We start from the raw sequence: 16,229 nt of genomic DNA, 5'->3' as shown, positions 1-16,229 counted from the left end.
CCGCTGTGTACGGCCGCTGTGCTTCCTACAGCCTCCTAGGTCTTCAGTCAAATAAAGGGGCACTTTAATCTGGTCTTGGAAGTGTGTGTATCTCTTCCCGCCCAGGTGTGGCGCACCTGGGACCCTGGAGCCTGACACCCACCCCAGGGGCTGCTGAGAAAATCCGCACTCAGCAGGGTGTGAAGCTGTCATACCACATCTGTGCAGCAGGGGGAGCTCTCGCTGCAGAACGAAGGCTGAGCTGACCCGAAGCCCCTAAGACTCCTTCCTGAGGATGGTGAATTAACCCTTTCTCTCGCCTCCGCTTCTTGCCCAGCACTTTGGACTGCCACTGCCACTCTCTGGCTCCAATACACTCACTCAAAAACGTTTATCAGGAGCTCCTACGACTCCAGGGAGACATGATGCATGGCCCAGAAAGATGGAGAACATTAATGTGTGATTCCCGTTCCCAAAAGGCTTGTAAAGGCTGAACAGACACACAGTAAGTCATTACACCCCAAGGCGATCTGAGCTGTAACTGACAAGTGGACAGCATGGTATGGGGGCAGAAATGATTCTTTTGGACAGAGAAGTTTCTGGAAGCCTCACAGAGAAGGTGATACCTGGGCTGGCCCTTGACAGGTAAGGTTCATGGGGCAGAGAAGAGAGTGAGCGTTCCTGGCAGGGGGCACCATTTGGAGGTAGGGATGTGGGACGCTCGTGGTGCCCAGCAATGTCGCAGACCCAGACTGGCATCATCACAGGCGATGGCCTGGGGGCAGGGCAGAGCGGCCTGCGAGCTGGGCGGAGGTGGGAACTGTGGGCCCTGCGTGGCTGGCTCGGGATCTGGGCTGTGGCTCTCGGTGAGAGCTGGGTGGTCTGTGAGCCTGGAGCAACGGGCTGGAGGTGTCAGAAAACCAGGTAAAGCACCACACATGCCCAGCCTAGGGTGGGGACAGGAGGAAAGGACATTTCCACAGTCCACCTTGTCTAACATTCCATATGTCCGGCCCCTCTCCCAGGCCTCGCCCTCCAGAATCTCTGAGTCTCCGGCCAGCAGAGCAGGTCTTGGCACCAGAAGCTGCTCCGCTGATGTCTGCCGGACTGGATGGGGTACAACTGTCCCCCACCCGCTGCGCCCACAGGCATCTCACCTGCCCCACCATGGTCTTGGCGAGGACCTCTGCCCTGCGCGGCCCGCTCAGCATGTCCGCTGCCTGCAGGAAGATCTGGGCCCGGTCTGCGACAGGCTTCAGGTCCCACTCCTTCCTGGCGGCCAAGGCGGCCTCGATGGCTTTGTTGAGCAGGGCCTAACGGAGAGGAGAAGGGTGGGGCTTCTTCCTATAGCAGGAAGGGTCCCAGGGGGATGTGCGAGGGAGGAGAGATCCGAGGTCACGCTCCACCCAGGAAGACCCCTGCTCCCGTGGCCCCGAGTCCCCTCCCCACGGCTGGCGAGGCCGCCCCAGGCTTGGGACCTGTCCTGCCGCCTGTCTGCAGAAGTCTGACCTGCCAGCTGGGTCAGCATGCCAGGCACTTGGCACTGAGCCCTTCAGCTGTTAAACCTGCCCCTTTCTCCCAAGGGTGTCACCTTAATCCTGGGGCCTGCCCTGAACCCACCATCCAGGGCCACCGGCACTCGAGGTCAGGGTCCTGATCTGGTTTCGCCAGGCCATGCACCTGCTGCTGGCATCCCAGATGTCAACTTCCCCCATTGCCACAGGGCACCAGCTCCTAGACCCCTGCCACAGGTCACCCCATCCTCTCTCGATGGCCCTCACGACACCAATTCCCCGTCTGGTTTTCCAGCCACGATGTCTCCCATTTCCCTGACTCAGACTTCCAGAGTCTACCCTCCTCCCATGTCCAGGGATGTCCCAGCCTGACCAAGGCAGCTCCCACTTGGCTCGAGTTAACCCTTGCATGCCTGGCCCTGTTCAAGACACCCGCCCAGGGACTCCCTCGGTCCTCACTGCAGCGCCCTAACTGCTCCCCACCTCCGCGACCAGAGGGAGGCAGTGTGTGACGGCCACTCCATGTTCCCCGTCAGCAGGACGAAGCAGGCCAGCACTCCAACCCAAAGTCGCCAGGGACTCACCTTGTCTGCATAGCAGAACTTGGCCACCTTGTGTCCATGGTTGAAGGGCTGAAAGACAAGAGAGAGGTCACTGCCCAGGAGGGAGGTGCCAGGACAGGGGGAGGGGGCCGGGCTCAGAGCTGGCTCCCTCCCTCCCACCCATGAAGCCTCCAGCAGCCCCGCCCACACTGATCTCTGCCCCTGAAGGTTATGGGCCGCCTGCTGTCCCACGAAGAAGACATGGCTCCTGCTCCGGAAGGCACAGACTGCACCATCTTCCAGGGAAAACAGGGACTTTACGGTCAGACAGACAGGGTTCGACTCTCCGTCTGCCACCTGCTAGTTGTGGGGCCCAAGTACACTGACATCCCCCCTCCAAGTGCACCCACCTGGAGATGGGGACTTCCCGTCTCATACACGAAGAGGAGGACCGAATGGGGCGACAGGTGGAGATTCTCCAGACCAGGCCTGCGTGAGGCTGAGGCTGTGATGAGCACTGCCACCATGGGGGCCCCCAAATGACGCCTGAGGCAGGGAGCTCAGGATTCCTGCCATGCCCAGCCCCCAGGGACAGACCCATGGCTCCTGCAGGGGACCCACATCCCCTCGTCTCAAAGGGACGGTGCTAACACTGGAACCAGGGCCCGGCAGTGCGGGGGCCAGCATGAGCAATAACATGGGGAGAAATGTCACTTCATTCCCACGCCGGGCTGGGAACAGACTTCACACCACAATTATCAACACTTTGCCACCTGTCAGTATGCCGATGGCCTGTTCGGGGCTTTCCTGTCTAATATGGCGGCCACCAGCCATGTGACACGTACACTCAGTTGCTCGGCTGCCCGAGCCGTGCCTCACGCAGTCAGTAACACAAGCGGCCGGTGGCGGCCAGAGCAGACAGCACAGATACAGAACGTGTCCATCATCGTCTGAGTTCCGCTGGGCCGCGTGGTCCAGGTTCCAGCAGAAAATGCCCCTCCCCTTCATCTAACCCCTGGCACGATCACCCGAATCCTGTCCCTAGCTGAGACTACCTGTGACACTTGGGGGCGCCGAGAAGGCAGCGAGGCCCCAGGCCCTTCAATCCAGCATGTCTGAACAGACTTCGGACACCCCAAGTCAGTGTCCCAGTGACGTTGCTCCTGCCCCAAATGCCTGGGCTCCAGTGATTTCCACCGCAAAGTGGCCAGGTCAGTGAGGCAGCGTGGGAAGTGAACATCAGAAGTGCCCACCCAGGGGTTATCAAAATCCAGCTCCCTGGAAATCCCCAGGTGCCACGGCGGCCATGGAGACCCGGGGAGCAGCGGGCACGGCAGCTCTAGGCAGACACAGAGACGGACCCAGTGAGTGAGGCTGTGGGGGCGCCTGGCACACACCTGGTGCAGACCTGAGGCGCCTGCAGATCCCAGGCTCCAGGTGTTGGGCTCCAGGTCACCTCTGTGGGCGACTCCTGCCCCAGGCCATCCTCGGACCCGCAGACTGGAGGCCCTGGGTCCTCACCTGTATTCCCACCCAGGCCTGCTCAGGGACCCACCTGGGCAGAGCCAAATGTGCTTTCCCAGCTGCAAAGAGCCCTTTAACCCTCCGAATTACAGACGTGTGAGCTTCCCGGTCCATCCAAAGTGCATGCCAGTTCCTGGTCCATAAACTCCAAGCAGGTGGCTTTCTTAGGCCAATGTCACCACGGGGCGTGGAGCCCAGCTTTCTCACCCCGGCCCATTGTTACCCCCAAACCTCCTTGCAGAGAAATTCATCAAGAACAACAGCCCTGGTCGGTTTGGCTCAGCAGTTAGAGCATCAGCCCACACACCAAAGAGTCATGGGTTCGAATCTGGTCAAAGGCATGTACCTCGGTTGCGGTTTGTCCCTGGCCCTGTGCCATGCGGGAGGCAGCCAGTCGATGTGTCCTTCTCCCATCGATCTTTCTCTCTCTCCCTCCCTCCCACTCTATCTGAAGATAAATAGAAAAATATGTTTGGGGAAGACTAAAAAAAGAACAGAAAATGCTGTGTGGACGCCTCAGGATCTTTCCTGCCCGTGGACAGGGCTCCGTACGGGCCGGGTACGGCGCGACAGGGCTCCGTACGGGGCGGGTACGGCGCGACAGGGCTCCGTACGGGCCGGGTACGGCGTCACAGGGCTCCGTGCGGGCCGGGCACGGCGCGACAGGGCTCCGTGCGGGCCGGGTACGGCGCGACAGGGCTCCGTGCGGGCCGGGTACGGCGCGACAGGGCTCCGTGCGGGCCGGGTACGGCGCGACAGGGCTCCGTGCGGGCCGGGTACGGCGCGACAGGGCTCCGTGCGGGCCGGGTACAGTGCGACAGGGCTCCGTATGGGCTGGTATAGTGCGACAGGGCTCCGTACGGGCCGGGTACAGTGCGACAGGGATCCGTACGGGCCGGGTACGGTGCGACAGGGCTCCGTGTGGGCTGGGTACAGTGTGGCTGTTGGGCTAGTTGCTGAAATCACACAACCTACACTAAACACTATACCCCCGTGAGAACCAGGGTGGACTAGAAAAGTCTCTTGACATCACAGTGAAGAACTTCCAGTGGTTTAAAACACAGCCCAGCCGGTGTGGCTCAGTGGATTGAGTGTCCTCTCATGGACTGGGACGTCCCAGTTCAATTCCCGTCAGGGCACATGCTCGGGTTGTGGCCTCGATCCCCAGGAGGGGGCATGCGGGAGGCAGCTGACTGATGTTTCTCTCTCATCAACGTCTCTCTCTCTCTCTCTCTCTCTCTCTCTCTCTCTCTCTCCTTTCCTCTCTCTCTAAATCAAACATATTTATTTTAAAAAAACAGATATTAATGCTAATGAAGAGTCAGGGTGTGAATCAAAATCAGCAGAATACGGTTCTGGAGAGCTGGTCCATCACCTCTGTGCCATATCTGTGTACCCCAGAAGGGGCATTTGACATCTCTGAGCCTCACCCCACCTGTAAAATGGCAGCTAACTCCCTGCTTTCCCACCCAAAAGGGGAGTGGCAGGGGCTGAAGGGAGAGCCTGTGCAGATGGCTGGGGTCTCACCAGGTGTCCATGGAAGGAGCCTGGCTCCACCTGGCCACGCCCTGGCTCCACCTGGCCACGCCCTGGCTCCACCTGGCCATGCCCTGGGTGCTTATCTCAAATGAGCTCCTGGTGAGCCTGCCCGGAGGTTCCCAAGCACAGATCAAGGCTTGGGTGGCTGTCCTTTCCCTGAAAGGATTATCTTTCATTCTGACCTTCTACCCTTGCTTCCTACTCTCGATGCTCAGTGAGTCCCTTTTTCTAAAGGGGCGGTGGTCACTGTTTTCAACTTCCTCCTGGCAGGCGGGAAGTTGCGCCTTTTTTTTTTTAATCCTCACCCGAGGACATTTTTTTCCTGAGGACATTTTTTTCCATTTTTTATTCAGATAGAGTGGGAGGGAGGGGGAGGGAGGGAGGGAGTGAGAGATAGAGAGAGAGAGAGAGAGAGAGAGAGAGAGAGAGAGAGAAACATCGACGTGAAAGGGACACATCGAGGGGCTGCCACCTGTACGACCAACCAGGGCCGGGGACAAACTGCAACCGAGGTACGTGCCCTTAGTGGGAACCGAACCCGGGTCTCTCTGGACCACAGGCCGATGCTCTAACCGCTGAGGCACACTGGCCAGGGTGAAGTTGCCCCCAAGACTGCTTTTGGAAGTTCATCCCAAATCTGGGCTGGGGCTAAAGCCCCTCTGGAGGCAGAGATCCAGTCATGCTCGCCTGCTGCCCAGAGACAGACCCCAGACTCGGGAGAGGCCGGGCCCGCCCACCACCGCCCTTACCGACAGCTGGTACTGCACATCCGAGGTCCACACCTCCTCGTCCCCCACCACGCACGGGATGGCTTCCGTCCGGCCCTTCAGGTCCTTCAGGGCCTGAGGAGAGACAAGATGTCAGATGGGCACCTCCTCCCCCTCTTCTTGCACCTAAAACCCCACGCAGAGGCCGCAAATGCAGATGCTCAGGAGCAACAATAGAGAAGGCGGCTGGGCCGGCCGGGTCTGTGGCTGGAGCGTGTGCTCCCCTGGGGGGCAGCAGGACTCAGCCCCTCCATTGTCACTTCCTGTCATACAGGAAGGTGAAGCCAGCATTGCCAGGTTTTCCCGGTACAAAAAAAGATGCAAAAACGCTGCACCTGAAATTTACATGGAATCTCACAATTTTAAAAATATTGGCAATTAACCGGAAGACATTTTGAAGCACAAAACCTCTGTGATGGATGACCCCTGGCTGGCCCTCAGGCCCCAGGACCCTGGGGCTCCCAGCCTCTCCCATGCCCCCGACACACAGCCCTCCCCAGACCCGGGGTTCCTTCCAGGGCTGGGAGCAGGGGCAGGAGGGGGATGGCCCCAGGCACAGGAGCACGGGCGCTGAAGGCTCTCTGCTGCACGCCCTACACCCCAGGCCTCCCCCTCACCTTCTGCAGTGCGTCTCGCTCCGGGCTGCCCTTCGTGAATGCCAAGATGGGCTCGTTGGCCACCTTCAGGGAGGACGCGTGCTTCCACCGAAGCCTGGGTGCAGGGGCGGGGAAGAGGGCCACCGGTCAGCAGTGACCGCCCCAGACCCAGCCCCTCTGTCTCCAACAGGGGATCCTGGGTTGGCCCAGAATCCTACAGTCCAGAGCAACTCTAGACATGGGGGGATGAGACAGGCCTTGGGGTACACAATCCAAGTTCAAGTCCCAGTCCTGCTACTGCATGTCCTTGGGCTCGTGAGCTCCTCCTCGGAGCCCGTTTCTACACCTGAGGAGCAAGAGTCATCACACAAACACATGCTGTTTGAAGTTTCCATCCATAGATGCAAACCCATTTCTAAGTGTTCGCACCCGGAGAGGGTTTCCCCACAACGCAAACTCTACCCCCAAACAGACCCAGTCACCCCCTTCTCTCAGCTGAAAAGGCAGGGTCTCCCGGAGCTGGGTCTCCTCAGAGGGTGAGCCAACTGATCCCAGCACACAGAGCTAACTCAGGGTGAGGAGAAAGTCCACGATGTGGACCCTGACCTTGGAGGAGGGCCCTGAGCTCGGGTCACAGAACCAGGGAGGGCTGGTCTGGGGTTCAGGTCTCATTCCTGGGCACTGAGTTCCAACAACTCCTTGTTCTGAAGCCTCTATTCAGTCTGGAACCTGTGACCTCATTGATTCATGACCCCTGTGACTACCACCCCTAACGTGTCTGGGGGTCATGAGATGGGGGGACATGCGGGTAAGACTTTGGGGTCAGTTAATCCAGAGCTGGAGCCTCGGCTGTGGGACGTCTCCAGGCCTCCGCTTCCTCATCTGTAAGTGGGGACATTCTGCCAGCAGGTAACACGTGCAGGCCTGAGAGCACTCCACCGCATGGCAGGCCCCGCGGACGGCTCTCACCGGCGGCCCCGTTACAGAAATGAGGTCATTTAGGTCCTAAAGGGAAAACGGTTAGTTCAAGACCAAGATCAGGAGAGACCTGATTTGAATCCAGAAAAACCCGGACACCACCCCCCTCGGGTGTCAGCGTCCCCCGCCAGAGGCCAGTAGGAACGCGCCTGCATGTGGACAAAGGGGTCACTGCTCGATGCAGGAGCGAGAGGGCCCATCTGGGGGACACAGCCCCACATTTAGCGAGAGGGGGGACGTCTGGTACTTTGGGGGTGGCACGGTGACCTTGCCTTCACCTGTGCGTAGACAAAACCATGACGGGGGCTTGCGCCTCACTTCCTCACGGCCTCGGAGCGACCCTGTCTGGGGCCCGTGTCCTGGAAGCCGGCTGGTGCCCACTGAAACGGTGTGGCGCCCGGGGAGCCGGCCGGGAGGCCTGGAGGAAGCGCACAGAGGGGCTGTGCGGGCAGGCCCTGCATTCACCCTACACTCTGCTACACCCCGGATGCTGTTCCAAACGCTGGAGACCCAGCGGTGCCCAAGACAGCCAGGCCCCTGGCTGCACGCAGCTGACCTCCAGTGGGGGACACGGGACAGAAGGGACCTGACAATGAGGAAGTAAGGGGAAGGGTGGGGCCACTTCAGCCAGGGTGGTCAGGGAGGGCCTCCCTGAGGAGGTGAACTCAGCAGAGACCTGGAGGAGGTTTAAGAGGAGCTGGGAGATGGTCCAGGCCCAGGGGACAGCAGAAAAAGGCCTGTGTGGTTGAGGGGGCAGGGTGGAGTCTCCCAAGATCCCCAAGGGCAAGAGAGGCCTGGGACCTTCCCCCTCTCTGCCGCCACCCCACCCCCGAGCCACATCCACCAGGCCCAAGGAAGCTAGTCGTTTACCTCAGACCACCCCCACCCCCCACCCCCCCACCCCAGAAAGCTCAGCCTTCCAGTGACTGTGTGACCTTGGGCAAGTCTCTGACTGGGGATGATACCCATCTCGTGGGGTTGCTATGGAGAGCTGAAGAAATAATAATGCTAAGCTAGTCCGGCTGGTGTGGCACAGTGGTTGAGCATTGACCCATGTACCAAGAGGCCGCTGGTTCGATTCCCAGTCAGGGCACATGCCCAGGTTGTGGGCCTGATCCCCAGTGGGGGGCGCGCAGGAGGCGGCCGATCAATGTTGTCCCTCATTGATGTTCCCATCTCTCTCCCTCTCCCTTCCTCTCTCTCTAAAATCGATAAAGGAAAAACATATAGATCTATATTAATAATGCTAGGCTACAGAGGAGCTCCGCACACGGAAACCCCCTGCCCTCCACCTGCTGCAGTGGGAAGCGCGGGGGCCAGCAAGGACTGGCGAGGGGGCGTGGCGTCTACTCCTGGGGCCACCCCCTGCGGGCCTCGGGGGCAGGACACCTCACCGATCAGTAAGTCAGACTGTCAGGCCCTCTTCAAGCCAAGAGAGGGCCACTGAGTCGGCAGAGAATGACAGCAGGAGGAGGGCCACCCCACCCCGCTCTGAACCCCAGGTCCTGGGGGGGGGAAGGGCAGAGGCTCTGAGCAGACACATCCCGGACCCAGACCCACACCTGCTCCTAGACCTGAGCACGTGGTTATCAACTCGGAGGGCCTCTGCCCCCACCCGAAGGATGGGGCACTCTAGGTTCCCTGCAGGGCACTGGGAGGTCAACCTGCTGGCCTGCCCCACCCTCCTGCTCTAGGTTTTTCTAAGAAAAGTGGACAGGTCTTCCAGAATGTTTCCTCCACCACTGCAGGCTTTCGAAGGCAAACTGGTTCCCAGACACCCTCAAGGACTAGGGGCTGGTGCTCAACAAGTACTTCTGGAATAAACAGCGCCCCAGGGCAGAAGCTGAAAAACCTCAGAGCTACCAGCTCTCCTTCCCTGCTCCCTCCAGGCAGGGTCAGAACCAGAAACCCTGCAGGCCTCACTCCACCCTCCACCGTCCCCAGGGCAGGACCCCATGCCCTCAGGGCTTCCTCTATCCCTGGAAAATCCAGGCCCTCCTACAGCTGTCCTCAGTCTGAGTGTGGCCTCGGGACAGAAACTAGTTCAAAGATCAGCCCCGAGTCAACCAGGGCCAAGAAAAAAAAATCCAGGAGCTGCTGTCAAACTTTTTTTTTGGCTCATGGCCATTTGGGATCAACAGGGACACCCTTCCATTGGCTCAGGGCAAGGCCTACATGAATCACTCGCAAACCTGGCCTCTGTGAGATCTGCAAGGCCCTTGTAGGCAGGCCTGCATCATTCATTCATTCACACGTTCACTCATTCATTCATCCATGCACACACGCGGCCAGCACACATTTACTGCGTACCACAAGGATTCGGCGATAACGCAGTGAGGTCGAAAAGGCTCGTAGTTTTCCACCACACCTTTCCTGAGCGCCCACCAGGGCCTGGCTCTGGGGGCAGAGACCTTTCTTAGGGCAGCTCTCAGCCTCCCGACTTCAGGAAGGAGGCATAGGGCAGAGTCTGGATTGGCTCAGATTCCCTAACAGCCTGGGGTGCTCCTTTAGCTCACTGGGGACCCCACAGGCTGGCTGTAAGACTTTAGTACCCCTCTCCACCCTGTGCAGGTACCAGGACTGGAGCTAAAAAAGACACATCAAAACATCGCCTGCGACCGGAGACATCGGGGCTGGATAGAGCTGTGGGCCAGCCAATGCAACCGCAGGAATTTACAGAGGGGGAAACTGAGGGAAGCAGGGCGGGGGAGGGCTCAGCTCCCCTCCCAGGTTACCGACGGCCTACACCCTGGTCCACAGCACCGTCAGCTTTTGCCTGGACGACTGCGATGGCCGCTCCTGCTCCACTGTCACCAAGCTACTCTCCAAATCGCAGCCAAAGTTGTCGTTTCAACACGAAAACCTGATCACAGAGAGAGACAGGGTAGGCACTTGGCTCAAAACGACTCTGGTCTCTCATTTCTTCTGCAATAAAAAGGCAGAATCCTTGCCCTGGCCAGTTTGGCTCAGCGATTAGAGTGCCAGCCTGTGGACCAATGGATTGTGGGTTCGATTCCAATCCAGGGCGTGTACCTGGGTTGCAGTTAGTCCCCGGCCCTGGTTGGGGTCATGTGGGAGGCAACCAGCTGATGTGTCCTTACATCGATGTCCCCCCCACACACACACACACACTCTATCTGAAGATGAATAGAAAAACCCTTAGGTGAGGATTAAAAAGGCAGAACCCTCACTGAGGCCTCCAGTCCCACTTCCCATCGCCCCTACCAGCCGGACACCGCCCAGCCCAGGGTAAGATGTGAGAAATACCTTTCAAAACAGTCAGCACACAAGCAATGCCAGAGCCGACACCAGGCCCCCAGAACTGGACCCCCAGGCCAGGGTGCACCTGCTAACACCTGGGCTGGACGCAAGTCCCTTGGGCTCCCCAGGGGCTGAGGTCAGGAAATCTCCCTTGCTTCATTCAGCACCCAGGCTTTTCCAGCTGTTATCTGGGACTTGATTGGGTTAATCCTCCTTATCGCAGAGATAAGGGGCCAGCAGTGGAGGTGAACAGAGAAGTGTGGGCCCAGGGCAGGTCCAGAGGGAGGGGCATCTAGCCCAGGATGATGTGTTTCTACTTTATTGCCCCAGAAAACATCAAGGAACATTTATTAAGCACTTACAACATGCCTGGCACTATGTTAAGTGATTACCTCACTGAATCCACCCTACAAAGTATTATCACCTCCATTCCACAGAGGAGGAACCTGAGGTTAAAAGGTTACATTACTCCTCATGGCTCATGACCAGGTGACAGTAGGGTCTGAAGCCGGTCTTCCTCACCCAGGGGACATACGCTATGGCAGAGGCACCGGGATCACCTCCGAGACCCCTGGCCAGCTGGGGCTGGAGGGACAGGTTCATCCCCCTCGCCGCCCAGCGCACTTCCCACCTGGGGAAAGAGGCCCCCGAGAGGGCAGCGGCTCGCCCAGATCACACCGTTGTCCACTGGCAGTGCCTGCTAGCCCAGGGCTCCCCATCCACAATGTCTCCCCACGAAGGGCAGGTGTCTCCCCATCTCCTGGGAAGGGGGTGTGCATCAGGGTAATCATCAGAGTGGAGGGGAAGGGCTGAGGTCGCCTGAGCTCCACACCGACCACATCTGTGTGCCGCAGGGACCCCCTGTCTTGATGCTCCTGATAAAGGACAGCCACTCAGAGCGGCAGGGCGCGGGGAAGCGCGGTGCCAGCGGTCACAGCAGCACCTCCAGCTCGCCCTGTTTGGAGGATGACCTGCCCCAGGCTCGGCCCGAGAGCGCCGCCCCGCCTGGAGCCCACTCCCTCAGAAAGACGGGAGTTCCGGTCACCCCAGCCATCCTCCAAGTCAGAGTCAACTGGAATACCTCTATATTGGCCTCTGTTAATAAAATAATTTTCCATTTTGGTGTGTGATAGAGGCCATTACGGGACAAAGGGCAAAGTAACACCAAAGGAAAGTCTTGAAATATACACTTTATAAGGTATATAGACATGTCGTCTCTAGGTTGTACACCTAAGACTAACATAATATTGTGCACCAACTAGAATTTTTTTAAAAAGCATTCACAGATGAGCCTGTTTTTATGTTGTCTTTAAAACAGATATGTTCCTGGAGAGTAAGAGGAGATGAGTTAAAATGATGACAGTGGTGATCTGTGTGGTGAGCTTAAGGGGGATGTTTGCATTCTTTATTGCTTTATCTGTACTTTTTACTACGGATACATACTAATTCAATAAAAAGAAAACACAAGCAAAAGTATTTTTACAAATGGGTTGAGCCGCTGGCCGGTTTGGCTCAGCGGTTAGAGTGTCGGCCTGCAGTCCAGAGAGACCCGGGTTTGGTTCCTGCTAAGGGCACGTACTTTGGTTGCAGTTTGTCCCCAGGCCCGGTTGGGGTCGTGTGGGTGGCAGCCAGTCGATGTGTCTCTCTCACATCGATGTTTTTCTCTCTCACATCAATGTTTCTCTCTCTCTCTTCTTCCCTCTCTCCCTCTCGCTCTATCTGAAGATGAATGCAAAAAGTGTCCTCGGGTGAGGATTAAAAAAAAAAAAAAAAGAATTGAGATTCCTGGCACTCTGGGGAAAAAAGGTAAACGCTACAGAACATGGCTCCTCAAAAGAGGTGGTTTTTTGTGGCACTAAAATTCTTCACACAGGACACAGAGAGATCATTAAAACTGTCCAAAAATTGTTTCACCATAAATGTAGACATGGTCCGCCACAGATGTGTCCTAACTATTTGTCAAAGAAATGAACAAGTGACCAAACACCAAAGCTGTTGTCCTAGAGCTAGGATGCTCAACGAGGAGTGATTTTGCCCCCTAGGTGACATTTCACAATGTCACAACTGTGGGATGCTAATGGCATCGAGTGGGTAAAGGCCAGGAATGATGCTACACACCCTACAATGCACAGCACAGTCCCTGCAACAAGGATTATCATCCAGCTCAAAATGTTCATTGTGCCAAGGTTGAAAACCTGTCTAGGGCAGTGGGCCAGCTGCTGCATCGGAAGAAGTAACCTGACTCAGCAGATCTGGTTGCAAAATGCTTTCTCTCTGGTTGCAGAACGCTTTTTCTCCACCCAGGAGGCTTTGTAATTAAGGGCATAAATCTGGAGTCAGACTGAATGCAATTTTAGTCTTGTATCAGCCTTAATGGGCACATTAAGTTTGCCATCTGTAAAATGGAGATAATACAGTGCTTATCTGCACAGTGTCAGGCCTCTGGTATTTGACTGCTTGATAAATATTATTGTTATAATGAGCTTAAAAAAAAAAAAGAGTATGGATTGCTTTCTATCAGATACCAGAGGGTTTTTGTTTGTTTTTTTAATCTTCACCCAAGGATACTTTTTTTCCATTTTTTAATCTTCAGACAGAGAGAGGGGGAAACACTGATGTGAGAGAGACACATCAACTGGCTGCCTCCTGCATGACCCCAACCAGGGCTGGGTTACGAACCACAACTGAGGTACGTACCCTTGACCGGAATTGAACCTGGGACTCTCTGATCCACGGGCTGACGCTCTAACCACTAAGCCAAACCAGCCAGGACCAGAGGGGGTTTTTTGTTTTTATTTTTGTGTTTTACATTTAAGTCTTTCTCCCCCATTAGCACAGCGTTGCACATGACAGGTACTCAGTAAGCAAGTACATCTATGGGACTTCCATCTGAAGTCTGAGAGGGGTGATCTCAGAGTGCAGGGACAGGGTGAGGCAAGTATGGCCCTAACGCTGGCTGGGGAGAGGAGCCCTTCTGTCCCACATCCTCCTCCTGCGCCCTTCCCTATCCTATCAGCACCCACAGAAGGCACACAGCAGTGTTGAAACTCACCCCTGCCCAGAGCACCCCTATGCCATCCCTTGGGACACTGATTAACTCAGAAAGGGCCTAGCTCATCAGAGAAGACACAGCTGGTCACAGTCCAACAAAACTCAAAGTGGGTCAGGCAAACAAAACTCAAAGTGGGGGTAGGGGCTGCCCGGTTCTGAAAGGAAGACCCACAGAAACACAGGTCCATAAGGGGTCAGCCTCACCAAACTGCAAGGCCCTCTGAAGCAGGGTCTGTGTCCTACCTCCCCCACCCAGTCCACAGCAGGAAGGGGCTCTGAGAACATTTGTCACTGAGTAAGCAAGGGCCTAGGGGCACAACTCCACACTGTGGGGGTTTGCACTCCAATCGGAAAAGACACCTCGGAGTCTTCATCTGTGATTTGAAGTAACAGTATCTACCACGCAGAACTTAAAATACAAGCGAAAACGATGACAACTGGGCACTGTCTGTGTGCTTGCCACTGCTCGACGCACGGGAACGTTTTAACTCTTTCAGTCGTTACAATAAAGCATGTACCAAATCCTCGCACGGCGTTTGGCATGTTATTAGCACCCCATAAATATTATTCCACCCACCGCAAGCAAGGAGTCCTTTTTGTGCCCAACACTTAACTTGAGAAAAGAGGAAGAGGAAGAGAGAGGTAGAAGTCCGGTCGAGAGAGGAGAGGGAAGGCTCCGGGAATCCCAGAGGGGGTCCTAAGGTGAGACGGAGGGAGGGGAGGGGAGAGAGGCGTCCGAAAAATAGAGGTGCCCCGGAGGAAGCGGCGCACTCGGGCAGTGGGCATATTGCAAAGACTCCCGAGTGCGTAGGAGGATACTCTGGGAGCCGGGAGAGCAGCGAGGCACCCCACTTAGGCCGCAGATTCGGCACGGGGGTCGCCCTCGCTGAAGGAAGGAGACAGTGGGGGGCGGACGGGACGTAGAGGAAGCGACCCGGGCGGAAGAGAGCCCTCTGGGAACCCAGCAGGGGTCCGTCAGGGAGGGAGTGTCGCGTGGGGGACACCCAGCGACTCGCAGGACCCCGGGCCGGCAGCCGGCTCGGCCCGGTGCTCACTCACCTGGCCCCACTCCAGGGGCGGGCCAGCAGGGCGCGGCGCAGTGCGAGCGGCAGCACCTGCATCTCCAGCTCTCGGCGCGGCCGATCCTGGGACTGTCTGCCCTGGCGCAGCCAGACAGCGCTGCCCCGCCCGGAGCGCACTACCTCGGAAAGAGGGGGTTCCGGGGCTCCTCGGCCGTCTCCCGAGTCAGGGTCAAACGAAATACCTTTATATTTACCTATGTTAATAAAGTTATTTTCTTTAGTGCATGATAGAGGCCATTAAGCGGCATAGGGCAAGGTGATACAAAAAGAAGTCTTGAAATATACACGTTTCTCCCTCCTCTCCTTATGGTATGACCCAGTTGTCTTGCCGGGGCCGAGGGAGAGAGGGCGTGAACCCTATCGGCCAATCAGAGTGATACATGGAAGCTCCTGGGCCAATCAGAGGGGCGATTGTGTCTTAGTCTTCTAAGGCTGGGAGAGAGGGGCTGAAAGAGCCAATGAGAGAGCGGGAATGGGACACGTGTGTGGCGGGTCGGCGCGTCAGGTGCGGGCAGATGATCCAGCCAGACCGCTTGGGCAGCCCTTGGGCTGTGGCTACCGCTCTCCTTCTCCGCAGGGTCACACCGCAGCCAGCCCCCGCTCTCCCCGTGGGGTGCAGCCCCTGCCTCCAGCTTCCTGGCCGAGACCCAGTAACTTTCTACTTCCCGGCCTGGCGCCAGACCACCCAGCTTCCCGGGGCCTGGTGCCTAGATAAAGTAGTTTGAGTCTTTGAAGATTAAGGTCAATAAAAGATAAAATCCGAGTTGGTCTATGCCTAGCTTTTCCTTCAAAACCTCTGACCGTGGAACCAGTTGCTCCTGCGCTTTACATATTTCCGCCCCCTGGACCAAAATGTCACTTTTCTCTTGGAGAAGCTTGGTGAAGGCTTGAAGGTTATTTAAAACTCGGATTCTGAAATCTTTCTGATGACAGTCTTAGGGACCCATTCTATGCCTAAAGTACTGTTACAGCTTTTCTTACACTCTCTTCCAATTTATCTGTGTTTAAATCTCCTCCAGCAGCGGGACCCGAGAACCTGCTTAGGAATGGTTGCAATGTTTATTGTGGTTCCTCCCTATGACATTGACAAAATACATGAATTCTCTGGGCCTCAGTCTCCCTATCTGTAAAGTGGGGGTAATATGCCCACCTTAGAATGTCCTTATTATGTCATGCCACCCTTCCTATAGAAGGTCACACTTGGGGAATATAAACAGTTGGGAGTGGGGAAAAGAAAGTACAATAATCGTTAAGTCTTGGAAAAGGCAAAAAGTGACTTGGGATTGATGGTGATTGTTTCATTTCATCCTTGAGGAAAACCCTAGTCGGGGGGCCCGGTTCATATAGGACAATGTCTTCCTGAATATGGCCACTAACAAGAAGAAACTAGAATATT

At 56.6% G+C, this 16,229-nt stretch overlaps 1 protein-coding gene across 2 annotated transcripts in view; it reads right to left on the bottom strand.

The window, feature by feature from the left end:
* Positions 1-14,883, bottom strand: part of ALDH4A1 (aldehyde dehydrogenase 4 family member A1) — a 29,875-nt gene extending 14,992 nt beyond the window's left edge. For both annotated transcript variants that reach the window (XR_004958904.1, XM_036255965.1), the window contains exons 1-5: positions 14,811-14,883; positions 6,483-6,576; positions 5,848-5,940; positions 2,078-2,125; positions 1,137-1,292 (exon numbers count right to left, since the gene is read on the bottom strand). Coding sequence is in view for 1 of the 2 variants with exons in the window: in XM_036255965.1 (XP_036111858.1) it covers positions 1,137-1,292; positions 2,078-2,125; positions 5,848-5,940; positions 6,483-6,576; positions 14,811-14,872 (453 nt within the window). In the remaining variant the exon portion in view is untranslated. The remainder of the gene's footprint in view (positions 1-1,136; positions 1,293-2,077; positions 2,126-5,847; positions 5,941-6,482; positions 6,577-14,810) is intronic.
* Between the last annotated feature and the right edge of the window lie 1,346 nt (positions 14,884-16,229).

The sequence above is a fragment of the Molossus molossus genome, unplaced genomic scaffold (assembly GCF_014108415.1).
Source record: "Molossus molossus isolate mMolMol1 unplaced genomic scaffold, mMolMol1.p scaffold_m16_p_12, whole genome shotgun sequence".
In the NCBI taxonomy this organism is placed as follows: Eukaryota; Metazoa; Chordata; class Mammalia; order Chiroptera; family Molossidae; genus Molossus; species Molossus molossus.
The sequence above is the reverse complement of the archived record's forward strand: the minus strand, read 5'-3'. Positions and strand labels throughout refer to the sequence as shown.